Genomic DNA, 22,349 nt, shown 5'->3' with positions numbered 1-22,349 from the left:
TTCCATTCTCTTAATCAGGTTAAATATTACATTGACGTTTATAACAGTTCACAAGGTTTAATCCCTGCACACATTCTCAGTAATGTCTTTCATTAATCAAAAACGGGGACAAGCATGTTTCAAATTTTTAAAAGCTGCATCTATTGCTCATAAGCCCATCAAGTATATCAGTAGAACGGTCCGGGTCAGCTCCATGCTCCCTTGTCGCCTCTTCAACCTGGAAACGTCGATAGTCATAGACAGAGATGACCCGGGCAAATGAGGACACATATAGTCCATCCGGCAAGGGGTTGGTGCAAAAGTGCTCAGTGCTTTTATTAAAACAACAACCAAGTAAACACTGTCCAAACAGTGCAGTGATCGAAGTCTTCAATAAATAATCCATAAAATTTCAAAGTGAATGTGAGGGTTGAAACAACATAAAAAAATAAATGATCCGTTAAAATCGTGGTTAAAATCCCAAGGCAGGAATCAATTTAAAAAAAACTGTCAACCCCAGGTGAATCCTTCAGCATCTCCTCCGCTAACCCCAAAGGGATCCCGCAGCCACAGGAGACGTCCTGCCGACAGGAACAGCCAATTCTTGATCTCCGGTGTGGGTCACTGCTGTCACCTGCTCTCAGCACTGCCCCCCACCGAGCTTCACCTCGCTGCTCCTTCGTCTCCCGCTGCCACTCCTCGGCCTCGTGCGGGAGCTCCCTGCGAACATCAGTTCGCTCCAGCTACCCAAAGAAATACTCAGTTGGAATGGCCCTCTTCAGCTCCCCTCGAGGGTCAGCCCTATACTCCACCTGGGGCTCTGCCTCCTTTCCTCGGCACCCTGGCGTCCCCCGATCCTGCCACTTTCATTTGCGCCCTCTCTTTCCTCTTTAACCTCCTTTATAAGTCTTCTTCATATGTGGCCTGCCTGGGCGCAGGTGTGATATGCCACTACCTCCGAAGTGTGTTTGAGACACCTGACTGATCCACTCACATTTGCTCGTGTATGAGCGATCAGCCAAGCACCCCAGTCAACCCCGGAGCAAAGCACACTTACACACACCACACCCGATTGGAGCCCACACTTCCCAGGGTGCAATTATTTATTTAAATATAAATAACTGGACTTCTTATTACAATTAGATACCGAGTATGTGGTGACAAAGAATACAAACCAGATAATGAAAGACTGAAATCTAGCTCATGTTTGTAGCCTGTTTAGCTGTTAAAAAGGAAGTAAAAGAAGAAAACACAACATGCTACAGGAATGTAAGGCTATGCATGTTATTTGGAGATTCCTTTTAGCACAAGAACCCGGTCCAGTTGATACTTCAAAATGGAGGCAGTGTACAGTATTAGAATATTCAGTATTATGGTTAGCAACTGTATCTTTTTTTAAACTTCTGAAAATGCTCTCAACTTTCTCACGTATACTATTACATACCAACAAAGTCAAAACAGGTTTTAATTCAGTTCTCAGCTTTACCCTTCATTTAACATCATGCATGAGGAATAACCTTTAAATCCCTAAGACATAATAGACAATGTGACTAAGCTGCTTAAGCTTTGTGAAACTACAGTATTTCAACCATGGAGAAGAACAAAAATGGGATGCTAAACTTTCCACAGTATTATAAAATCAACAGACATAAACACTTTTAATTACATGTCTATATGCTTACAAATCCAATCATGGGATTCTAAAGGAAGCTGTCTGTCTGCCGCACAAAACTATCCAGCTGCAGACTTCAATCTTAATAAAGAAGTATAACTCAAAGTAGATTGAAAGTCTTTAGTAAGCTAATTATTTGTTTTTGTTAAATTCTACCCTGGCAGTATGATATACAACATTGTCTAAATACAAAGTTTAGAATTCCCATGTGCTGTGTTCCCATTTCGGAGCGTGTCCTCCCCATCTTCATGCTAGGTACCACCAAGGACTTTGTTTTCTGTCCAAGTTCAAAAAAAAAAAAGGTGCACTAAGGCTAAACTGGTGTGTTGCGAATGACTTTTGAGTTTGTACTTGAGTGAGTTTGTTCTGCAATTGACCGGAATCCTGAATGAATTCTGCCCTTGTCAATGACCCTTCGGAAATAGTGGTGTTTTCGTGAGCTTTAATGTTAGCAGGTAATGTTACATATTTTGCTGGTACAAAAAAAAAAAAAAAAAAGGACACACATTGTCGTAAGTCAGGACCAGGGATTGAAGAGAAAAAAACAAACCCACAGACTTAATATCACTTTACGCATTTTGACTTCCATGTGATCAAAAAATGGCCATTTTGAGTTAAATTCAGATTCTAAATCTACAATATTTAAAATGTCGAGAAAAGCGTCTCTGAGCATTGTGTCTCTGTATGTATAAGGTGTGATCAAAAACTATGGTGAATGTTTTAAAAAAGAAACATTTATTTTAGTAAAAGGTTTACAACTTCTAGTCACCCACAAAATGCTCTCCTCCACTTCGAATGCACTTAACCCAACACTCCTGCCACTTTGTGAAGCAGTTCTGGAAGTTTTCTTTCGAGAGTGCCTTTAGTTGGGCGGTCGTGGCTGCCTGGATGTCCTCAATGGATTGAAATCATTTTCCTTTCATGGTCATTTACAGTTTAGGGTACCACCAGAAGTCACAGGGTGCCAGATCCGGTGAATATGGTGGATGCGGACACAGCATATTTTTATTCGACAAAATTGTCGTGCTAAAAAGGATGTGTGACAAAGTGCGTTGTCATGATGAAGAATGAAACCGTTTCAACATTTTCCTCAGTTATTGATGTTAAAGGACATCCCAATCTTTTCTCGTCTTCAACCAAGTCAGATCCATTATGAAATCGATCAAACCACTTGTAAACAAGTCTTAATTGTCGGTGCAGTGTCACCCTAAACCGATTTTAACATCTGATGGGTTTCCTGAGCTTTTTGCAGTTTGAAACAAAATACCATGTTAATGCGTTGCTTCATATCCATTATTAACGACAAACTTGAAAAACACACTTGAACTCAACAGTGGCTCGCAAACGACTGACAGTATCACACAAGTTGAAACAAACTCGGCTCTAGGATGGACATGTCAAAACCGGCATTGAATTGTTTTGCGTTTCTCTTGGACGGTGCTCTGCATCAACATTCACCGTACTTTTTGATCACGCCTCGTATGTGCGTCTATGGAAAATGAAAATAAAATTGATTTTCATGTCGTAAAATTACAATTTTAATCAAATGATTACAATTTTGCTCAGAAAACTATGCAATTTTTTTTTTTGCATTGTGTAGAGCACATCCTACAACCTACCCAAAAACAAAAATTTAGAATAAGCAGTTTTTGATTTCCACTCCGAGGCTGAGACTAATGTACAAAGATAACTTCTGAAAAATTTGACACATCTTTTTCAAACCAGTGACATCAGGATTCTCTTGTTGCCGGCTCCAGGCCTATTGTTTCTGGGTCCAGTTTGGTCCAGTACTCATTTCCGTTATCCTTCAAAAACGGTTTGACCTATGTCCAACAATAACTGCTGTAGAGACCATTTAATTTAACTGGGATTTTTGCAGACTGCTCTGTTTAGTCATGGGACCAAGTCCACTGATTTGCTGCACTTTTGCACAAATAGTAATATAGGCATACATAACAGCAAGCACATATGCTCACACTAACAGAAATGTACAGGGAGATTGACTCGAAAGAGGCCCCAAATATTCTGTTGTAACTCCCGTTAGGATGAAGCAATCTGAACCAAAAAAATACGCTCTATACCTTGACGTATTTGTAATCAATTGCATTACTGTACATGCGATGCTAGAAGTGGTTTCCATTTTCTGCCTGACACATTCCGACATGGCGCTCCATGTTCCTGAACGTATCAGCAGGCGCCTTGGGGGAGTACCAGCAATTTCACGTTGCACATTTTCCTTCAAATCTTTCACAGTGCAAGGCTTGTTCTGGTAGACTATACCTTTAAGTATATCCCAAAGGAAGAAGTCTTTTGGTGCCAGATCTGGCGACCATGGTGGCCAAAGCCTCTTTGAAAATTACCCTGTTGCCAAAGAAGGACTCAATGTATGCTATGGTCCTTGCCGATGTGTGACTAGTTGCTCCATCTTGCTGGAAGTAACCTTCCGTTAACTCACAATCATCAAGTGGATTCTGACATTGCTTAAACGAATTGGTGAGCCAATAGATTCGCATCATGAAGACACGCTGCTCAATATTGTACACCACCATCCTGATCAGAAGTCAAGTGACTAAGTGAAGGGGTACAGGCGGTATGCACCCAGAAGTTGCAAACGGAGGTTAAATGTCACGATGGCTGTCCGGCGTCTACCTCATCGCTCCGACACAGGGGCATCCTGGCTTGTTCGAAGCTCCATAGACTGAGGAGCATATTGCACATTGTTCCGTTCAGATTGTTTCGTCCTAGCGAGAGTTATTACAGAATATTCAGGGCCTCTTTCGAGTGAATCACCCTGTATAAGTGTGCCTACCAGAGACAATGCTGGTTCAGGAAAAGAAAGAAATCAACACCACAGACCCCTCTGTAAAGGTCGACATGTACAGGGGCACTAAGCCACCCAGTGCCAGTCTATCTATCAATGCTGTTTGTTTACTTCCTTTGTCCTAATGTGTTCATTTTCAAATGAAGTATTATTTATGTTTGTCACTTGATTCAATTTCCTGTTCATTTTACTCTACAATTATTTGTGTACATAAGAACTATGTTAATGTATCTGATTGTATATTATTGTATAGTGCAATTATTTGTATTGCATTGTAAAAATAGTCCACTGTGTGATTTCCTGTGATATTATAAAAGTGAAATTTATAGAAGTACTGATTTTTTTTTTTTTTATTCACGTCTTCTTGTTAGCACACATTCCAGCCTTTTTAGGGGCACTTTCACTGCACTTAAGTTTTTCCTTGTACATTCCTAATCTCCTTATAATATTTTAGTTTTAATAACATTTCTCTTATCATCAAAATTCACTCTGAAAAATAAAAGATTTTAGCTCATGGAATAAGAATTCCAGACTTCAAGTCATGGCATTATTTTTTTTTTTTTGTTATGTGCCTGAAGCCAAACAAAGTCACTGAACTGCAACTAATAAACTTGCAAGGAATGTAAAATGCGTGATATCAAACTATACCATTTAGTGCTGCTTTTACAGACGTAATAACGATGTAATCTGCCAAGAAAAAGAAAACACTCCCTTTTCAATCTGCCATTCATTTTATTCTATCACTGTCTTTTAAAGGCTGTAACACAAAAGAACATGGGAGAAAGTTTAGATAAAATATCCTCACAAAGTAAAAACCCAAAAAGCCTAATCACATTTTTCTTTAAAAATATCAGCTGATTTCTTTTTGAACTATATGCTTTGTCACCGATTCTGTTCGTAACTTTTATGGACAGAATTTCTAGGCGCAGCCAGGGTGTTGAGGGGGTCCGGTTTGGTGGACTCAGGATTGGGTCACTGCTTTTTGCAGATGGTGTTGTCCTGTTTGCTTCATCAGGCCGTGATCTTCAGCTCTCTCTGAATCGGTTCGCAGCTGAGTGTGAAGCTGCTGGGATGAGAATCAGCACCTCCAAATCCGAGACCATGGTCCTCAGCCGGAAAAGGGTGGAGTGCCCTCTCAGGGTTGGGGGAGAGATCCTGCCCCAAGTGGAGGAGTTCAAGTGTCTCGGGGTCTTGTTCACGAGTGAGGGAAGAAAGGAGCGCGAGATCGACAGGCAGATCAGTGCGGCGTCCGCAGTGATGCGGGCTCTGCATCGGTCTGTCTTGGCGAAAAAGGAGCTGAGCCCTAAGGCAAAGCTCTTAATTTGCCAGTCGATCTACGTTCCTACCCTCACCTATGGTCATGAGCTATGGGTAGTGACCGAAAGAACGAGATCACGAATACAAGCGGCTGAAATGAGTTTCCTCCGCAGGGTGTCTGGGTTTTCCCTTAAAGATAGGGTGAGAAGCTCAGTCATCCGGGAGGGGCTCAGAGTAGAGCCGCTGCTCCTCCGCATCGAGAGGAGTCTGATGAGGTGGCTCGGGCATCTGATCAGGATGCCTCCTGGACGCCTCCCTGGTGAGGTGTTCCAGGCACGTCTAACCGGAAGAAGCCCCGGGGAAGACCCAGGACACGCTTGAGGGACTATGTCTCCCGGCTGGCCTGGGAATGCCTTAGGATTCTCCTGGATGAGCTGGAAGAAGTGGCCGGGGAGAGGGAAGTCTGGGCCTCTCTGCTCAAGCTGCTGCCCCCGCGACCCGACCTCGGTAAGCCTATTTTTAAATTTTTTTTCCATTTCCCTTTAGCAAAAACATGAATGTGGAAACAAAAAATAATGGTGATATCCTACACGACAATATTCAAGGGTTGACCAGAGGAATTTTAACTTATCCTTCATAACTCAATGGGAAAATGATGCCTTACACTGTTTAAAACTTGATAAGAAAAAAATTTACACGAGGAGCAGTCAAAAATTTACTCCGAATTTGGAAAAATTTCCTTAAACATCTACTTAACATTGGACTTTATGTCCACACAACTCTCTGAATTGGGCAGGGAGGGGTGCTGAGCATTCAGTTTTACCCAATTTGATTTTATTTTAAATACTGTGGTCCCCAGAGGCTACTGCAGCTCTCCAAACCCCTGACACAAAGGCACAGACACAAGTTTGCTAAGAATAAAATATTTTATTGTGGAAAACACTTACAAGGAAGCGTTTTGCACACCACAACTACCACTCTAATTCTTCTGCTCTCCGTACCTCTGTCACATTCAGTAAGATTCTGGCTCCCTGGACTGTAGCAGGTTCCGTTATTTCACTGAGTAATAATTTTCTTTTGTTTGCGCTAATGCGATCTTTACTATCATTTTTTTTTTGAGACTTTTAAATTTTAGTACTTCCATTATCTCTAACCTGCTCTGCATGTGTATCACGCCAACGTTTTTAAATTCTTTACGACGTTCTACTTTGTCATCTACTCTTTGTCTTTTATTTCCGGCCCCGGGCCTGGTGAAATCTCTTGGCACAAAGTCTTGTCTTGCAGGACGTGAAAGTGTCTCTCTGAGAAAGTCACATCTCGTCTCTCTTCCCAAGATTTTTTTTATTATAATAGAGAGATATTGTTTTTAATAAAATATACTTTTGCATTCCAAGCATAAGAATAATATATGTTTACAGTATTAAAGATATACTCCTGATACACAAACTGTGGCCCCGCATCACCACCTTCCTGGACTAAATTCTCTGCGGCCGATGGAAAGAAGAGCAACTTTGAGGTCTTGTCCCTAATGACTCTTTTTACTTCATTTTCTTATTTTTTTTTTTTAAGCATTTTATTGATTTTATTAAAACAAATAACATTCCTTATAAGCAAGTCAAGTTTAAGAGAACTAGGTTCAAAACTAGGCTCTTTTTCTGTATCTTAGATATACGATTGAATGCCCAGTTGGGCCAAGGTGGGCTTTTGGTCACGGAACCCCATAAGTTTTTCTCCACTGACCATCTGATCCTTAGCATAATTAAGCTTATTTTATGACTGCTTTTCTTTGTTTTCACCTACTATCATTTGTAAAGAACCTTGAATTATACTTTGTAGTGGAAGGCACGATATAAATAAATGTGGTTAAACTGCTACTGCATTTATACTGCTACAGTCTGCAAGAAGTTACTTTATGCTGAAATACTCCCAGATGAGACAGTTTATAGCCAATTTTAATCTTGCCAAAAACAACTGTCCATGATTTGTTTCGGCGAACACAAGAAACACCGCTAACTGCAGAAAGTACTTTTCTCAACTAACACCTTGTAGATCTCAAACCTTACTGAGCTTATTAATCCACAAATCTCAAACAGCCATAAATGGCTATGAACAGGCACTCTCTCACTTTTCACATTTCAGCTGTGTTTTTTTAAACATACTTATGTTAACATTGACAGATATCAAAGGTTTTATACTTTCATACTAACCTGTGATGAACCCAGCAGTGAGATAAAGCTGACCAATCGTCTGGGAGAAGGAGCTAGCAGCCATGCCGATGCCACTCAAAAGCCCACCAAGCATTACAGTGAAACGACAGCCATAATGTTCCACTAAGATACTGCACAGCGGACCTAAGAAAGAAATACAATCAACAAGTCAATCTTACACACAACTACAGAAGACATTTGTCAGGGTCCTTGTAACAAGGTATGAAGGGACTCCACAGCCAAAGAAGCAATTTGTAATTGTTTTTTTCATTTTTAGGCACAATGTTAACTTGCCCTATTTTTTCCTTAATTGATTCATATGACCCTTTTTATATAAAAAAAAAAGTTCTACATAGAAATTAAACTTTGATATATGCCTTTCATGCAGACCGCTGTATTTATTGCCTCTAGCATGTTGCTTTCATCTGCTCTCCAGCTGAACAAAATGCTCTATATTAATAAAAAAGCAGCTGCTAAAATAATTACTAAAAGAGGGCAGAGGATAGACTTCTAAACCAAAGGCATGATATCATATACAGTGGTGCATGAAAGTTTGTCAACCCTTTCGAATTTTCTATATTTCTCCATAAATATGACCTAAAACATCATCAGATTTTCACTCAAGTCCTAAAAGTAAATAAAGAGAAACCAGTTAAACAAATGAGACAACAATATTATACTTGGTCATTTATTTAGGATTAGCAGTTAGTTTTCAATCAATGGTTGACAATCAAGTGTGAGTGGGCACCCTGTGTTATTTAAAGAACAGGATCTATCAAAGTCTGCTCTTCACAACACGTGTTTGTGGAAGTGTATCATGGCACGAACAAAGGAGATTTCTGAGGACCTCACAAAAAGAGTTGTTGATGCTCATCAGGCCGGAAAAGGTTACAAAACCATCTCTAAAGAGTTTGGACTCCACCAATCTACAGTCAGACAGATTGTGTACAAATGGAGGAAATTCAAGACCATTGTTACCCTCCCCAGGAGTGTTTGACCAACAAAGAAAACTCCAAGAGAAAGGAGTGTAATAGTCGGCGAGGTCACAAAGTACCCCTGGGTAACTTCTAAGCAACTGAAGGCCTCTGTCACATTGGCTAATGTTCATGTTCATGAGTCCACCATCAGGAGAACACTGAACAACAATGGTGTGCATGGCAGGGCTGCAAGGAGAAAGCCACTGCTCCCCAAAAAAAACATTGCTGCTCGTCTGCAGTTTGCTAAAGATCACGTGGACAAACCAGAAGGCTATTGGAAGAATGTTCTGTGGACAGATGAGACCAAAATAGAACTTTTTGGTTTAAATGAAAAGCGTTATGTTTGGAGAAAGGAAAACACTGCATTCCAGCATAAAAACCTTATCCCATCTGTGAAACATGGTGGTGGTAGTATCATGGTTTGGGCCTGTTTGGCTGCATCTGGGCCAGGATGGCTTGCCTTCATTGATGGAACAATAAATTCTGAATTATATCAGAGAATTCTAAAGGAAAATGTCAGAACATCTGTCCATGAACTGAATCTCAAGAGAAGGTGGGTCATGCAGCAAGACAACAACCTTAAGCACACAAGTCGTTCTACCAAAGAATGGTTCAAGAAGAATAAAGTGAATGTTTTGGAATGGCCAAGTCAAAGTCCTGACCTTAATCCAATCGAAATGTTGTGGAAGGACCTGAAGTGAGCAGTTCATGTGAGGAAACTCACCAACATCCCAGAGTTGAAGCTGTTCTGTACGGAGGAATGAACTAAAATTCCTCCAAGCCGGTGTGCAGGAATGAGCAAAAGTTACCATAAACGTTTAGTTGCAGTTATTGGGGGGGTCACACCAGATACTGAAAGCAAAGGTTCACATACTGTTGCCACTCACAAATCTGTAATATTCGATCATTTTCCTCAATAAATAAATGACCAAGTATAATATTTTTGTCATTTGTTTGACCGGTTTCTCTATCTACATTTAGGACTTGAGTGAAAATCTGATGATGTTTTAGGTCATATGTATACAGATATATAGAAAATTCAAAAGGGTTCACAAACTTTCAAGCACCACTGTATACAAAACTCCAAAGGTGATAAAGAAATAATAAAGTCAGAATTACAACAAAGCTTGACAAAACTAACAAATAATCCTGAGTTAGGTGCCATTGACGGTAGATTTAATCATTAAATCAGATCATTAATATGGCAGCTTTTACTTTCAATTAAACAGTCAAGAACATGACATGCATTATTGTGATTAAATTACTACCACATAAAATAATTCTGAATTAATTCAGAGTGTTTCAGTGCTGGTCCTAAGCCTGGATAAATCGATGAGGGTTGATGTCAGGAAGGGCATCCAGTCTGCTACAATGCACCCCGAGTATTGGGAAACATATCTTCCTGTCAGATGTGTATCCCTCCATTTGGTTTGACAAATTTCAAACATGGGGGCTTGATGTGCCTCTTAGGGGGTCAATTCATTGGGTGCGCTGTGAAGTGATTTGAATGCGACACCACAGCTTACCCATCTTCCTCTTTCTTCCACAGCCGGCTTCACACACGTGCGCTTGGGAGACAGCTTCAGGGCTCATCAAATGGTAATTCCACCTCAAGTCAAGGGTGGGCACTGTCACCTAAAGCTCCTCTTCTTCCTATGTCTGCATATCTGACACGTAATGAAACAACGACATCTAACATCACTTACGGGTTCCGGTCACCTTAGCTTGCCCATTCTGCCACTGCCACCTCCTAACCAGCTCAACCACCATCTTGCAGAAGCCTGGTGTCAGACTCTCGGCTGAAAAGACGTCCTCACATTTGTATTGTCAAACTGATTTTGTTATTTTGTCAACAATTATGTGGGGATCACCTGCTGGTGCTTTTATAATCTTGCTTGAGGACCAGAACCTGGATGACGAGCAAAGACATCGCCTCAGACTCAGACAGCTTGCACCAACACTTCCAATAGGAGTACTGTAATCCCCTGCTCAACACGACATCATTCATTGGATGACCAAAAAGGAAAGTGTCCTGGTGTTTCCCAACCCAAACACCTACATTTTAATCTTTTTTTTTGTCTTCCCATCTGCCTAAGGCAAATAAAACGAGGGCACCACTAGTACCTCCCCTCTTTTTATTTTCAACTGTGTTCTCTACTTATAGCATGTTAATACCAACTATTAGTTGGCAAAATATTTTTTCCATTTAGCACCAAATGTGAAATACAAACAGTTCTTTACCATATTTTAAAAAAAAATTAGGCATTGTTCTACTTAAAGCTTTTTAAATTGCTGCCTTGGTTCACTACATCACTCAGTCAGATTACAGCCAAGCTTTCAAAGAACTAATCAAAAGATTTCTTAGAAAGAAAGAATACTGCATACAAAAATGTGATTAGCATAAGCACACACTGGCAAAAAAAATAGCTTTTACCTTGAATGTTTCACAGTAAGATTCCACCACTTATCAAGACGGTGTGTGAACAAATCGAAATGTACTAATCCAAGACACCCATCAACTGTGTACAAACTGAACTGTTATTGAAAAGCGCAAGTCAGGAAATGGATACAGAAAAATGCCCAATTCACTGACTACCCATTAGAGTACAGTTAAGTCAATCACTAAAAAAAATGGAAAGTGAATGGCACAGCAGTAAGTCTGACTATAGCAGGCCGTCAACAAAAACCGAGTGATCGTGTATAAAGATGACTATGAGGGAGGACCTCAATAGAATTAAGAACTCTCAACAACTGTTGAAGATTCATGGGGCAGAAAGAGAAAAAGAAAAACACAGACACACAGTACATCTTGGCTGAAGGCATATGAGGGACTTTGATGTCACCTGGAAGAAAATTCTACAGTCTGATGAGACCAAAATGGAGCTTTTTTTGGCCATTTGAACACTGCACATTAACACACCATCCCCAACGTGAAGCATGATGGTGGCTTCTCTGCAGCAGGCCCTGAAAGGCTTATGGGGGTGAAAGATAAATGCAGAAAAATCTGGAGAAAGCCAGGAGGAAAACCTGATTGCAGTCTGCAAGACACCTGTGCCTTGGAAGAAAATTGGTTTTCTAGTCGAGACAACATCATCAACACAATGAAGAAACACAGGAGTAGCTTCAAAGAAAAATAATTGGATAGAGTGACCAAGTCAGGGTCCAGATCTAAATCCAACTGAGAATTTGTGACTGGACTTGACAAAGGCTATTCACTCATGATCTCCATGACACGTCACAGAGCTTGAGACGTTTTATAAAGAAGAATGGGCAGGAATGACAGAGTCCACATGAGCCAAGCTGACAGAGAGAGACCTGTGCACACGGGCTGAAGGCTGTCATGGCCGCCAAAGATGTGGCAACTAAATGCTGGCATGAAGGGGATGGATACTTATGCAATCAGTTATTTTGCATTTTATATTTGTAGTTATTTTAGACCACTTTGGAGACATTTGTTATTACTTGAAAGTCTTCTTCTGTTGATTAGTGTCAAAAAAGACAAATTAAATACATTGGGATTCAATGTTGTATAATAATAAAATATGAAAACTTCCAAACAAAAGGATGAACACTTTTTATAGGCACACTCTCTCTCTCTATTTTTATATTTATATATATATATATATATATTTTTTTTTACTCCTAATGCAGTATTGGCATTCGATTTGAACTGTGTACATTAGTTGATTTTATATATACACATAGAGTTGTCCAAAATGAAACAGCAGATTTCAAAAATGTATTTCAAACAAACTGTTTAAGACAGAAACACATTCCGCACATCACTGGATGGAGGAAAGTTCAAAGTTTACAAATTCATCTTCAAGAAGATTCGAATGACTTCATTTTCATGCAAGATGGCGCCCCGTCTCATTTCCACTTGGAGATTGCAGCGTTACCTGAACAACACCATTCTAGGACAATGGATTAGAAGAGGTGGACAACAAGATCTTGCTCATCGTCTATGGCCTCCCAGGTCTTCAGAGCTTACCCCCTGCAATTTTTATCAATGGGGGTACATTAAAGAAAGAGTGTTTGTTGCACCTATGCCCGCTAATCTTCAAGATCTGTGACATGGAATTGAAGAAACTGTGAATTCAGTAACTAGGGACCAGTTGAGTCGTGTGTGGCAGGAAATGGTCTACTGTTTTCACGTTTGTCACGCTACACATGGTGCGCACGTTGAGAGCATGCAACGTCAAGGACCATAGGACCAAACTTTGAACTTTCCTCTATCCAGTGTTGTGCGGAATTTGTTTCTGTCTTATACAGTTTGTTTGAAATAAATTGTTGAAATCTGCTCTTTCATTTTGAATAGCTCTGTATGTATGTATGTGCATATATATATATATATATATATATATATATAGTGGCATGCGGCTGGGGGTAATCAGCCGGGACACCCAAGAGGACCAGAGGAGGGCTCACACCTCCTTCAGACCACAAGGGGGAGACCGCCCTGGTTGCTGTAGGGACGTTTGAAGCTCAACGCTGTAGGGGCCCGTGGTCACCGCCAAGGGACCCACCAATGCCTGGATAGCCCTGGACCTCAGCACTTCCGCCACACCAGGAAGTGCTGTGAGAGGAGCAGGAACACCTGGAGTGCTTTCAGGTATGCTGCTGGCATTTCCGCCACACTGGGGCGTGTCGGTGGAAGACTGCCAGAACACACCTGGAGCACATCTGGGCGACAATAAAAGGGGCTGCCTCCCTTCATTCAGGGCTGGAGTCGAGTGGAAGAGGACGAGGTCTGGGAGAGGAACGAGGCGGCCTGAAGAGAGGAAAGGCATTGTGGAAAGAGGCCTGGACTTTGGGGTGATTGGTGCTGCGGCACTGGGTTGTGCACTTGTTAACAGTTGTAAATAGTGTAAATAAACTTGTGTTGGGCGACAGAACGATGTCCGTCTGTCTGTGTCCAGGCTGTTTCCCACAATATATATAAATATATATGTGTGTGTATGTTTTTATATATGTATGTATACGTATCTGTATATATGAATATATATGTATAAAAATCAACCAATGCACACACGTCAAGTCGAATGCCAATACTGAATATACTCAACATTTATTGTAGGAGTAAAATTAGCAAACGTAAAAAACTTCCATTTTTCTTTAAATACTGGGAACCAGGGTAGTCTACTGGTTAAAGAGCTGCACAGGAAATTTAATCTGTGAACAGCATTTTCATAAAAGGTACAATATGCTGAACTGAGATCTTTGGAAAAGTGTTCACCAGACCTTGTAGTATCCATCCATCTTCCAACCTGCTGAATCCGAACACAGGGTCACGGGGGTCTGCTGGAGCCAATCCCAGCCAACACAGGACACAAGGCAGGAACCAATCCCGGGCAGGGTGCCCACCCACCGCAGGACACACACAAACACACCCACCCACCAAGCACACACTAGGGCCAATTTAGAATCGCCAATCCACCTAACCTACATGTCTTTAGACTGTGGGAGGAAACCCACACAGACACGGGGAGAACATGCAGACTCCACGCAGGGAGGACCCGGGAAGCAAACCCGGGTCTCCTAACTGCGAGGCATCAGCACTACCACTGCGCCACTGCGCCGCCCACCTTGCAGTATATACAACGTAGGGAAAACGTAGGGAATATACAATAAAAATGACAATCTGCCTCTTCCCTACATTGTCATTCCTTAGTTCCATTAACATATTGTCATGTGTATCCTAAACCAGGAGATCCTTCGTCATTTGCATAGTTTCGTGTCAAAAGAATTTCACAGACATTACTTGGATTAAGTGAGTTGGGGCTTTTAAGTTACTGATTTTTTAAGCAGTTGAGGTTGAATTGGCAGAGGATCAGATGCTTGTTAAAAATTTCTCTTTTCAAGAAGAATGTTAAACTATAACCCGGATTACACCCAGGTTCACCACAGCCACTGATCATGCCCAATCCTCAAACAATGTGACTATTTACTCAGCCATAACATTGATCTTAATTAATGCCATTATAGCAGCACTTGTTATCCTGTCGTACTGAAAGTAAACAGAATTTCCCCTTGTTGGACAGTACATTGATAAATGTTAGGATTTGCAGCCCATTAACTTTGCTACAGTGTTTTCTAACATTGGCTTTTACTGGATGTGAATGGATACATTTCCAAATCCAGCTTTGTAATTTTCTTTTTGGTTACAAGATGAGTGACAGTTGGGCGTGCAATATTAGCAAAGTAGGTTGTTTTAGTCTGTGTGTGTGGCAATTCCGTAACTCATACTGGAAACAGTTTACATAAAAACTTCTGGAGTCTCTGAGAGAAGAAGCCGATCCGAGCAACTAAAAGGGCAAGGCCAGAATCAACCATAAACAGAATGTCTGCACATTGCAGGTATAATGGCTCATAAAATGGCTCAAGGCATGCAAATTTGGATCTGCCAGGCCAGGACACCTGACAAGACATGCAATGGTGAGAACATTTTTCTTGTAAAGTACACAATTCACTTGAAACACAGTAGCACGTTTTAGAACTTTATGCCTCTCTGGTTAAACAATCCATAGCACAGTGCAACTAAAAGGTATCTCCATTCTCACTATGTCATAACCTGAATTCCAAGAAACAGTGTGGGTTAACATAAAGCTCAGTTTAGCACAAAAAGAAACAGAAACCCCTTAAAGTATACAAAATGAAACACGTCCATATTGGATATCCTCTTAAATATGCCACAAGCAGGGCTAGCACTTTATATAAATCGCACCACACCATATGCAACAGATATTGCAATACAGAATTCATAACACTCATTGTACAGTGCATTCTTGGACAATAAATAATAAATAATATTTTGGGAAAAAAAACGTGAAAAAGTGGAAAGAACTAGTCTAAAGTAAAACAGAAGTTATATTTGGTTCCCAAAATCTTATTAGTAGTGTAGCTAATAATTTAGTACCTCTGTCAGCAAGCGTGTGCACCCATGTCAGAAACTTTGGTGTCATCTTTGATCCAGCATTTAAATGTGACAAACACATCAACAGTGTGATAAAAGGCAGCTTCTTTCAGCTTAAAAGGATTGTCAAACCGAAATCTCTGCTATCCCTTTAACGACTTGAACAAAGTTATTTCTTCTCATCTTGAGTACAGTAATTCTGTCTATTTGGGCATCAATCTTTGGTATCCCATTACCAAAATGTAGCCAGTTAGGTTCTTGACTGGCACAAAAAACAATGCACTTCTACAGTGCTGGCCTCTCTTCTGTGACTGCCAGTCAACAACAGAATTCAGTTTCATCTCTTTTTTCTTTTTTAATCTGTCTTTAAAGCACTTCATGGTTTGGCAGCACTTTATATCTCAAGAGTTCCTTCACACCTACTCCACCTCTAAGCCTTTGAGATCATCTGATCAAAAATGTCTTTCAATCCCGAGGTCTCAGTTGAAGCTTACGGGTGATTGTGCTTTTTCTGTGGCAGGCCCGGTTCTATGGAATAGTCCATCCTTCTAGTTCTACACTCACCTAAAGGATTATTAGGAACACCTGTTCAATTTCTCATTAATGCAATTATCTAATCAACCAATCAGATGGCAGTTGCTTCAATGCATTTAGGGGTGTGGTCCTGGTCAAGACAATCTCCTGAACTCCAAACTGAATGTCAGAATGGCAAAGAAAGGTGATTTAAGCAATTTTGAGTGTGGCATGGTTGTTGGTGCCAGACGGGCCGGTCTGAGTATTTCACAATCTGCTCAGTTACTGGGATTTTCACGCACAACCATTTCTAGGGTTTACAAAGAATGGTGTGAAAAGGGAAAAACATCCAGTATGCGGCAGTCCTGTGGGCGAAACTGCCTTGTTGATGCTAGAGGCCAGAGGAGAATGGGCCGACTGATTCAAGCTGATAGAAGAGCAACTTTGACTGAAATAACCACTCGTTACAACCGAGGTATGCAGCAAAGCATTTGTGAAGCCACAACACGCACAACCTTGAGGCGGATGGGCTACAACAGCAGAAGACCCCACCGGGTACCACTCATCTCCACTACAAATAGGAAAAAGAGGCTACAATTTGCACAAGCTCACCAAAATTGGACAGTTGAAGACTGGAAAAATGTCGCCTGGTCACATGAGTCTCGATTTCTGTTGAGACATTCAAATGGTAGTCAGAATTTGACGTAAACAGAATGAGAACATGGATCCATCATGCCTTGTTCCAATTGTGCAGGCTGGTGGTGGTGGTGTAATGGTGTGGGGGATGTTTTCTTGGCACACTTTAGGCCCCTTAGTGCCAATTGGGCATCGTTTAAATGCCACGGGCTACCTGAGCATTGTTTCTGACCATGTCCATCCCTTCATGACCACCATGTACCCATCCTCTGATGGCTACTTCCAGCAGGATAATGCACCATGTCACAAAGCTCGAATCATTTCAAATTGGTTTCTTGAACATGACAATGAGTTCACTGTACTAAAATGGCCCCCACAGTCACCAGATCTCAACCCAACAGAGCATCTTTGGGATGTGGTGGAACGGGAGCTTCGTGCCCTGGATGTGCATCCCACAAATGTCCATCAACTGTAAGATGCTATCCTATCAATATGGGCCAACATTTCTAAAGAGTGCTTTCAGCACCTTGTTGAATCAATGCCACATAGAATTAAGGCAGTTCTGAAGGCGAAAGGGGGTCAAACACCGTATTAGTATGGTGTTCCTAATAATCCTTTAGGTGAGTGTACATTAGGCCTTCCAACTCTATTCATATTTTAAAATCTCAATTCAGATCTTTTCTTGTTGGCGTATGGAAATGCCTAAAGGTAGTAGTGTGGTACTTTATCTGTATTCCTTTTAGTGGTTTCATATGATTTAGGTTTATAATAATATCTCTCTATTATAAAAAAAAAAAAATCTTGGGAGGGAGACGAGACGTGATCTTCTCAGAAGATACTTTGTAGTCCTGCGAGCCTACTCGCACGACACGCCCCACTTACAAACAAATTCTCGGAGGCACTTTTAACGTCCCGCGAGACGAAGAAGTGAGATAAAAGGACAGCTGCTGTACAGGCTTTTAAATGGTTGTGGCGCACCGCAAAATTGCAGATCACACAGCACGCCACAAGCAGCAGCAGCAGCTGCTATACAGGCTTTTAAATGAACAACGCACAGCGCGACATGCAGATCATGCAGCACGGCACTAGCAGCCCCGTTGGGCTAAATAACCCATTCACTACAGCTTTATTACTAGAAAATATCAAGAAATAAAAAATGAATGAAATGAAAATAACAATCTCTTTAAATTCTGTATCCGGTTACCCAAACCCGGGGGTTGGCAAGTGAAGCGAGCAGGGGGCAGAGTCCCCTAGTTTTATATATGTTTAATATATTTATAGATTTTATTCTGCTGTTTCAGCTCCAAATTTATGTACAGCAACTCGGCCATCATTTGTTGTGCATTTTAATTAAATGTTGATTGATTGATTGAAATAAATTCAATACAACACACAAAATGGGCATTGAGATCAATAAAAAATGTACAGTATACATTCTTCACCACCAAATTAAATATTTTTTTTTTCAAGTTTTGCCATTGTGAAATTGAATGTGAAATGAGAGTCAGTTATTGGGCTCATCCCGCCTGCTTCTCTAAATACTTGGGCATTTAACATTATGGGCCGGGTAATACACTTTCATAGGGTACTCACACTCAAATATCAAGTCAGAGTGACACGACATGTGGGAGGAAGATCACAGTGGCAGAGAAAAACCCATGCAGACAGGAAGAAAAAGTATGAGCTCAAATGCAGAACAAACCCTGTTGTCAAACCTAGCATGCTGGAAACTTCAGCCAGCTCTTCTAATCTACATTATATTGAAAAGCAACATAATCAACAGGGCCACAAACAAGTACAAAACCAAAAAAAACAAGAAGCCAGCCAGCACGAGTGTGCAGAGGAAAATCCGGCATTGGTATAGACAGAACATATCCTCTTTCACAAATCAGCTGAACTTGTACACAAGCAAAACAAAGTAACTGGACACCATCTTAAGAAAATCCCTGTCTAGGCTTTTGGAAACATTTGTCATGTTTTACAAAATGTTCCAAATGTCACACTGCATGAATTCAATGCAACATTTCACAAATGTTAATTATATTTACAATATACTTTTTTATTTTATTGATTTTATTAAAATCAAATAACATTCCATACAAATAACTCACGTTTTACAAAAATTTTCCATACTGACTCTGGAAATTTCAGCCAGCATTTGAAAAATAAATGAATGGTCCCATGACCTGAACTATAAACAGAATAGCAAAATCTTCACAAAACTCCTTCAGAATCTGAGCTATCCAGCAACATGAAGCCTTGTGAAGCATCACACTGTTAATAAAATACCTGTACAAATCTATGATATATATATTTTTTTTTTAATTGGATGAAATTTCTTCCCAAATTAGATGCAATTTGTTCTCTACAACTATAGTGCTGGTTAGTTGTATAACTTGCTCAGGTTCATAAAGTGATCCAGCATAAAGGACTGGACCAACAAAACTGGGCTCTACTGTCTATCACATACCCCTCGAGACAACACTTGTTAACTACTGTACCTGCATAAGCACTACAAGAGCTTGTACCAAATATAGAAAAGACTGACTTTATTGTGAAAATGGGATTATTCTGATAAATACAGGCCAGTGTCACAAGGCTGTTCCAGCACAGGCAAGAGTAAATCCAGTAACAGAGACCGCCCATGTCTGCTGGGATCAGGTAGCAGTTTCTAGAAGTACACCACTAAACACCAGGAGTCTACTTTATAAATAGAATTGAACTTTACTGTCCCTAAGCATGTCTGTACTTATCAATATGAAGGTGACCACACTGTAAAATCAAACTTTACGAGTCTCTGAAAACAAACACAAACATAATAAACTGCTGGATTCCTCTCAGCATGGCCCAAATTGCATTAGTACATCAGCTGGAATAAGACAGGAGCCAACAGAAGGTGGACTTATCACCCCCTTTAGTACGTGCAACACACTTTTCTGTTATTTATTTTGCCTTATACAATTTCTTGTATTAGGAATTTGTTAGTTTTCGCATACCCCTTGGGGTCAGAGCACAGAGTCAGCCATTGTACAGCGACCCTGGAGCAATTGCAGGTTAAGAGCAGATTAGGATCTCTTTTTTTGGCAGTGACGGGGATTCGAACCGGCAACCTTTGGGATACCAGCGCAGATCCTTAGCCTCAGAGCCATGGAAGAACAAGTAATAAACAGCAAACAAACTGTTTTAAGGTTGAGGCTGCTTCTCATTGTTACAGTTTTACTGTACCAGATCTTTGAAAATGTAAATAAGTATGTAATCAAATCCTGCTTTTACAAACAGCATCTTATAAAAGGTAAAATACAAAATGAACATTTATTGTGAACACAGTGCATTCTAATTATGTTTTGTTTACACTGTACAAATAGTAATATACAGTATGTGAATACTGAAATCGATTTTCTGTCACAAAAGTAAAATCATCCAGCTTAGAAATGATTTATAATAATAAAGATACAGCAAGAGTGCGCACGGCATGCACAATAATGTTTAACTGGCAACACTTCGAGGACGCAACAGAAATAACAAAGGAAATTTCTTGGGATTTAAAAAAGACATTATTATTATTATTATTAAGTTGCACTTAAAGAGTGCCTTTCACAAACCCAAGGTCGTAATATAAAAATTACACAAAAGACAAAAGTGCGTAGAAGAGGAAAGTTTTCAGTTGAGATTTAAAGGTGCAGAAAGAGGAGCAATCTCAGAGAGACTGAGGAAGAGAGTTCCAGAGTTGAGGGGCCATAGCACAAAAGAAGCTGCCCCCCTGGGTGGAGAGTATGGTGCGTGGGGCAGTAAGGACCTGAGAGAGCGACGAGGAGTGTAAGGAGCTAGGAGCTAAGTGAGGTAAATGGGGGCAAAGGTTATGGAGGGCTTTGACGGTGAGAAGCAGAATCTTGAATTTAATCCTTGATGGAAGCAGTAACCAGTGAAGCTGGGAGAGAACAGAGGAGATGTGTGGGTGAGGGCTCTGCCATTAGAAAAAGTGTGAGTTTCTTAAAACATTTTGACTAACCAACATGCATTTAACATCTGTTGTTTATAGATATTTGCAAACTTGAATATCTTAAAGGTCTTACCTGCAAGTTTTATTATGTGCTACTAAGAAACACTGCAACAGCTTTAGCGACAATGGTCATACTAATCTTAGCTGACACTGGCGCCTTGTTGCTTACCTATGCCTTTACTTACATTCAATACTTTGCAATATACACACTGTCTTCATTCTGATGAGCTTAGAAGTTTTGCTCATTTTTATTATTTGAAGAAAGAAGTTTGATGCATGGCTTCAAAACAAACCTACCAGAACAATACAATCATAAATTAAATACAGTGGTGTGAAAAACTATTTGCCCCCTTCCTGATTTCTTATTCTTTTGCATGTTTGTCACACAAAATGTTTCTGATCATCAAACACATTTAACCATTAGTCAAATATAACACAAGTAAACACAAAATGCAGTTTTTAAATGATGGTTTTATTATTTAGGGAGAAAAAAAATCCAAAACTTCATGGCCCTGTGTGAAAAAGTAATTGCCCCCTTGTTAAAAAAGAACCTAACTGTGGTGTATCACACCTGAGTTCAATTTCCGTAGCCACCCCCAGGCCTGATTACTGCCACACCTGTTTCAATCAAGAAATCACTTCAATAGGAGCTGCCTGACACAGAGAAGTAGACCAAAAGCACCTCAAAAGCTAGACATCATGCCAAGATCCAAAGAAATTCAGGAACAAATGAGAACAGAAGTCATTGAGATCTATCAGTCTGGTAAAGGTTATAAAGCCATTTCTAAAGCTTTGGAACTCCAGCGAACCACAGTGAGAGCCATTATCCACAAATGGCAAAAACATGGAACAGTGGTGAACCTTCCCAGGAGTGGCCGGCCGACCAAAATTACCCCAAGAGCGCAGAGACGACTCATCCGAGAGGTCACAAAAGACCCCAGGACAACGTCTAAAGAACTGCAGGCCTCACTTGCCTCAATTAAGGTCAGTGTTCACGACTCCACCATAAGAAAGAGACTGGGCAAAACGGCCTGCATGGCAGATTTCCAAGACGCAAACCATTGTTAAGCAAAAGAACATTAGGGCTCGTCTCAATTTTGCTAAGAAACATCTCAATGATTGCCAAGACTTTTGGGAAAATAGCTTGTGGACTGATGAGACAAAAGTTGAACTTTTTGGAAGGCAAATGTCCCATTACATCTGGCGTAAAAGGAACACAGCATTTCAGAAAAAGAACATCATACCAACAGTAAAATATGGTGGTGGTAGTGTGATGGTCTGGGGTTGTTTTGCTGCTTCAGGACCTGGAAGGCTTGCTGTGATAGATGGAACCATGAATTCTACTGTCTACCAAAAAATCCTGAAGGAGAATTT

The 22,349-nt window shown here is 40.5% G+C and overlaps 1 protein-coding gene across 3 annotated transcripts in view; it reads right to left on the bottom strand.

Moving 5' to 3' along the window:
* slc16a5a (solute carrier family 16 member 5a) overlaps positions 1 to 22,349 on the bottom strand; it is an 82,424-nt gene that overhangs the window by 46,221 nt on the left and 13,854 nt on the right. For all 3 annotated transcript variants that reach the window (XR_005631000.1, XM_039739428.1, XM_039739429.1), the window contains exon 3: positions 7,937 to 8,080. Coding sequence is in view for 2 of the 3 variants with exons in the window: in XM_039739428.1 (XP_039595362.1) it covers positions 7,937 to 8,080 (144 nt within the window). In the remaining variant the exon portion in view is untranslated. The remainder of the gene's footprint in view (positions 1 to 7,936; positions 8,081 to 22,349) is intronic.

Source organism: Polypterus senegalus, chromosome 17 (assembly GCF_016835505.1).
Source record: "Polypterus senegalus isolate Bchr_013 chromosome 17, ASM1683550v1, whole genome shotgun sequence".
NCBI classification, from domain to species: domain Eukaryota; kingdom Metazoa; phylum Chordata; class Cladistia; order Polypteriformes; family Polypteridae; genus Polypterus; species Polypterus senegalus.
This window is presented reverse-complemented; position numbering and strand designations above follow the sequence as displayed.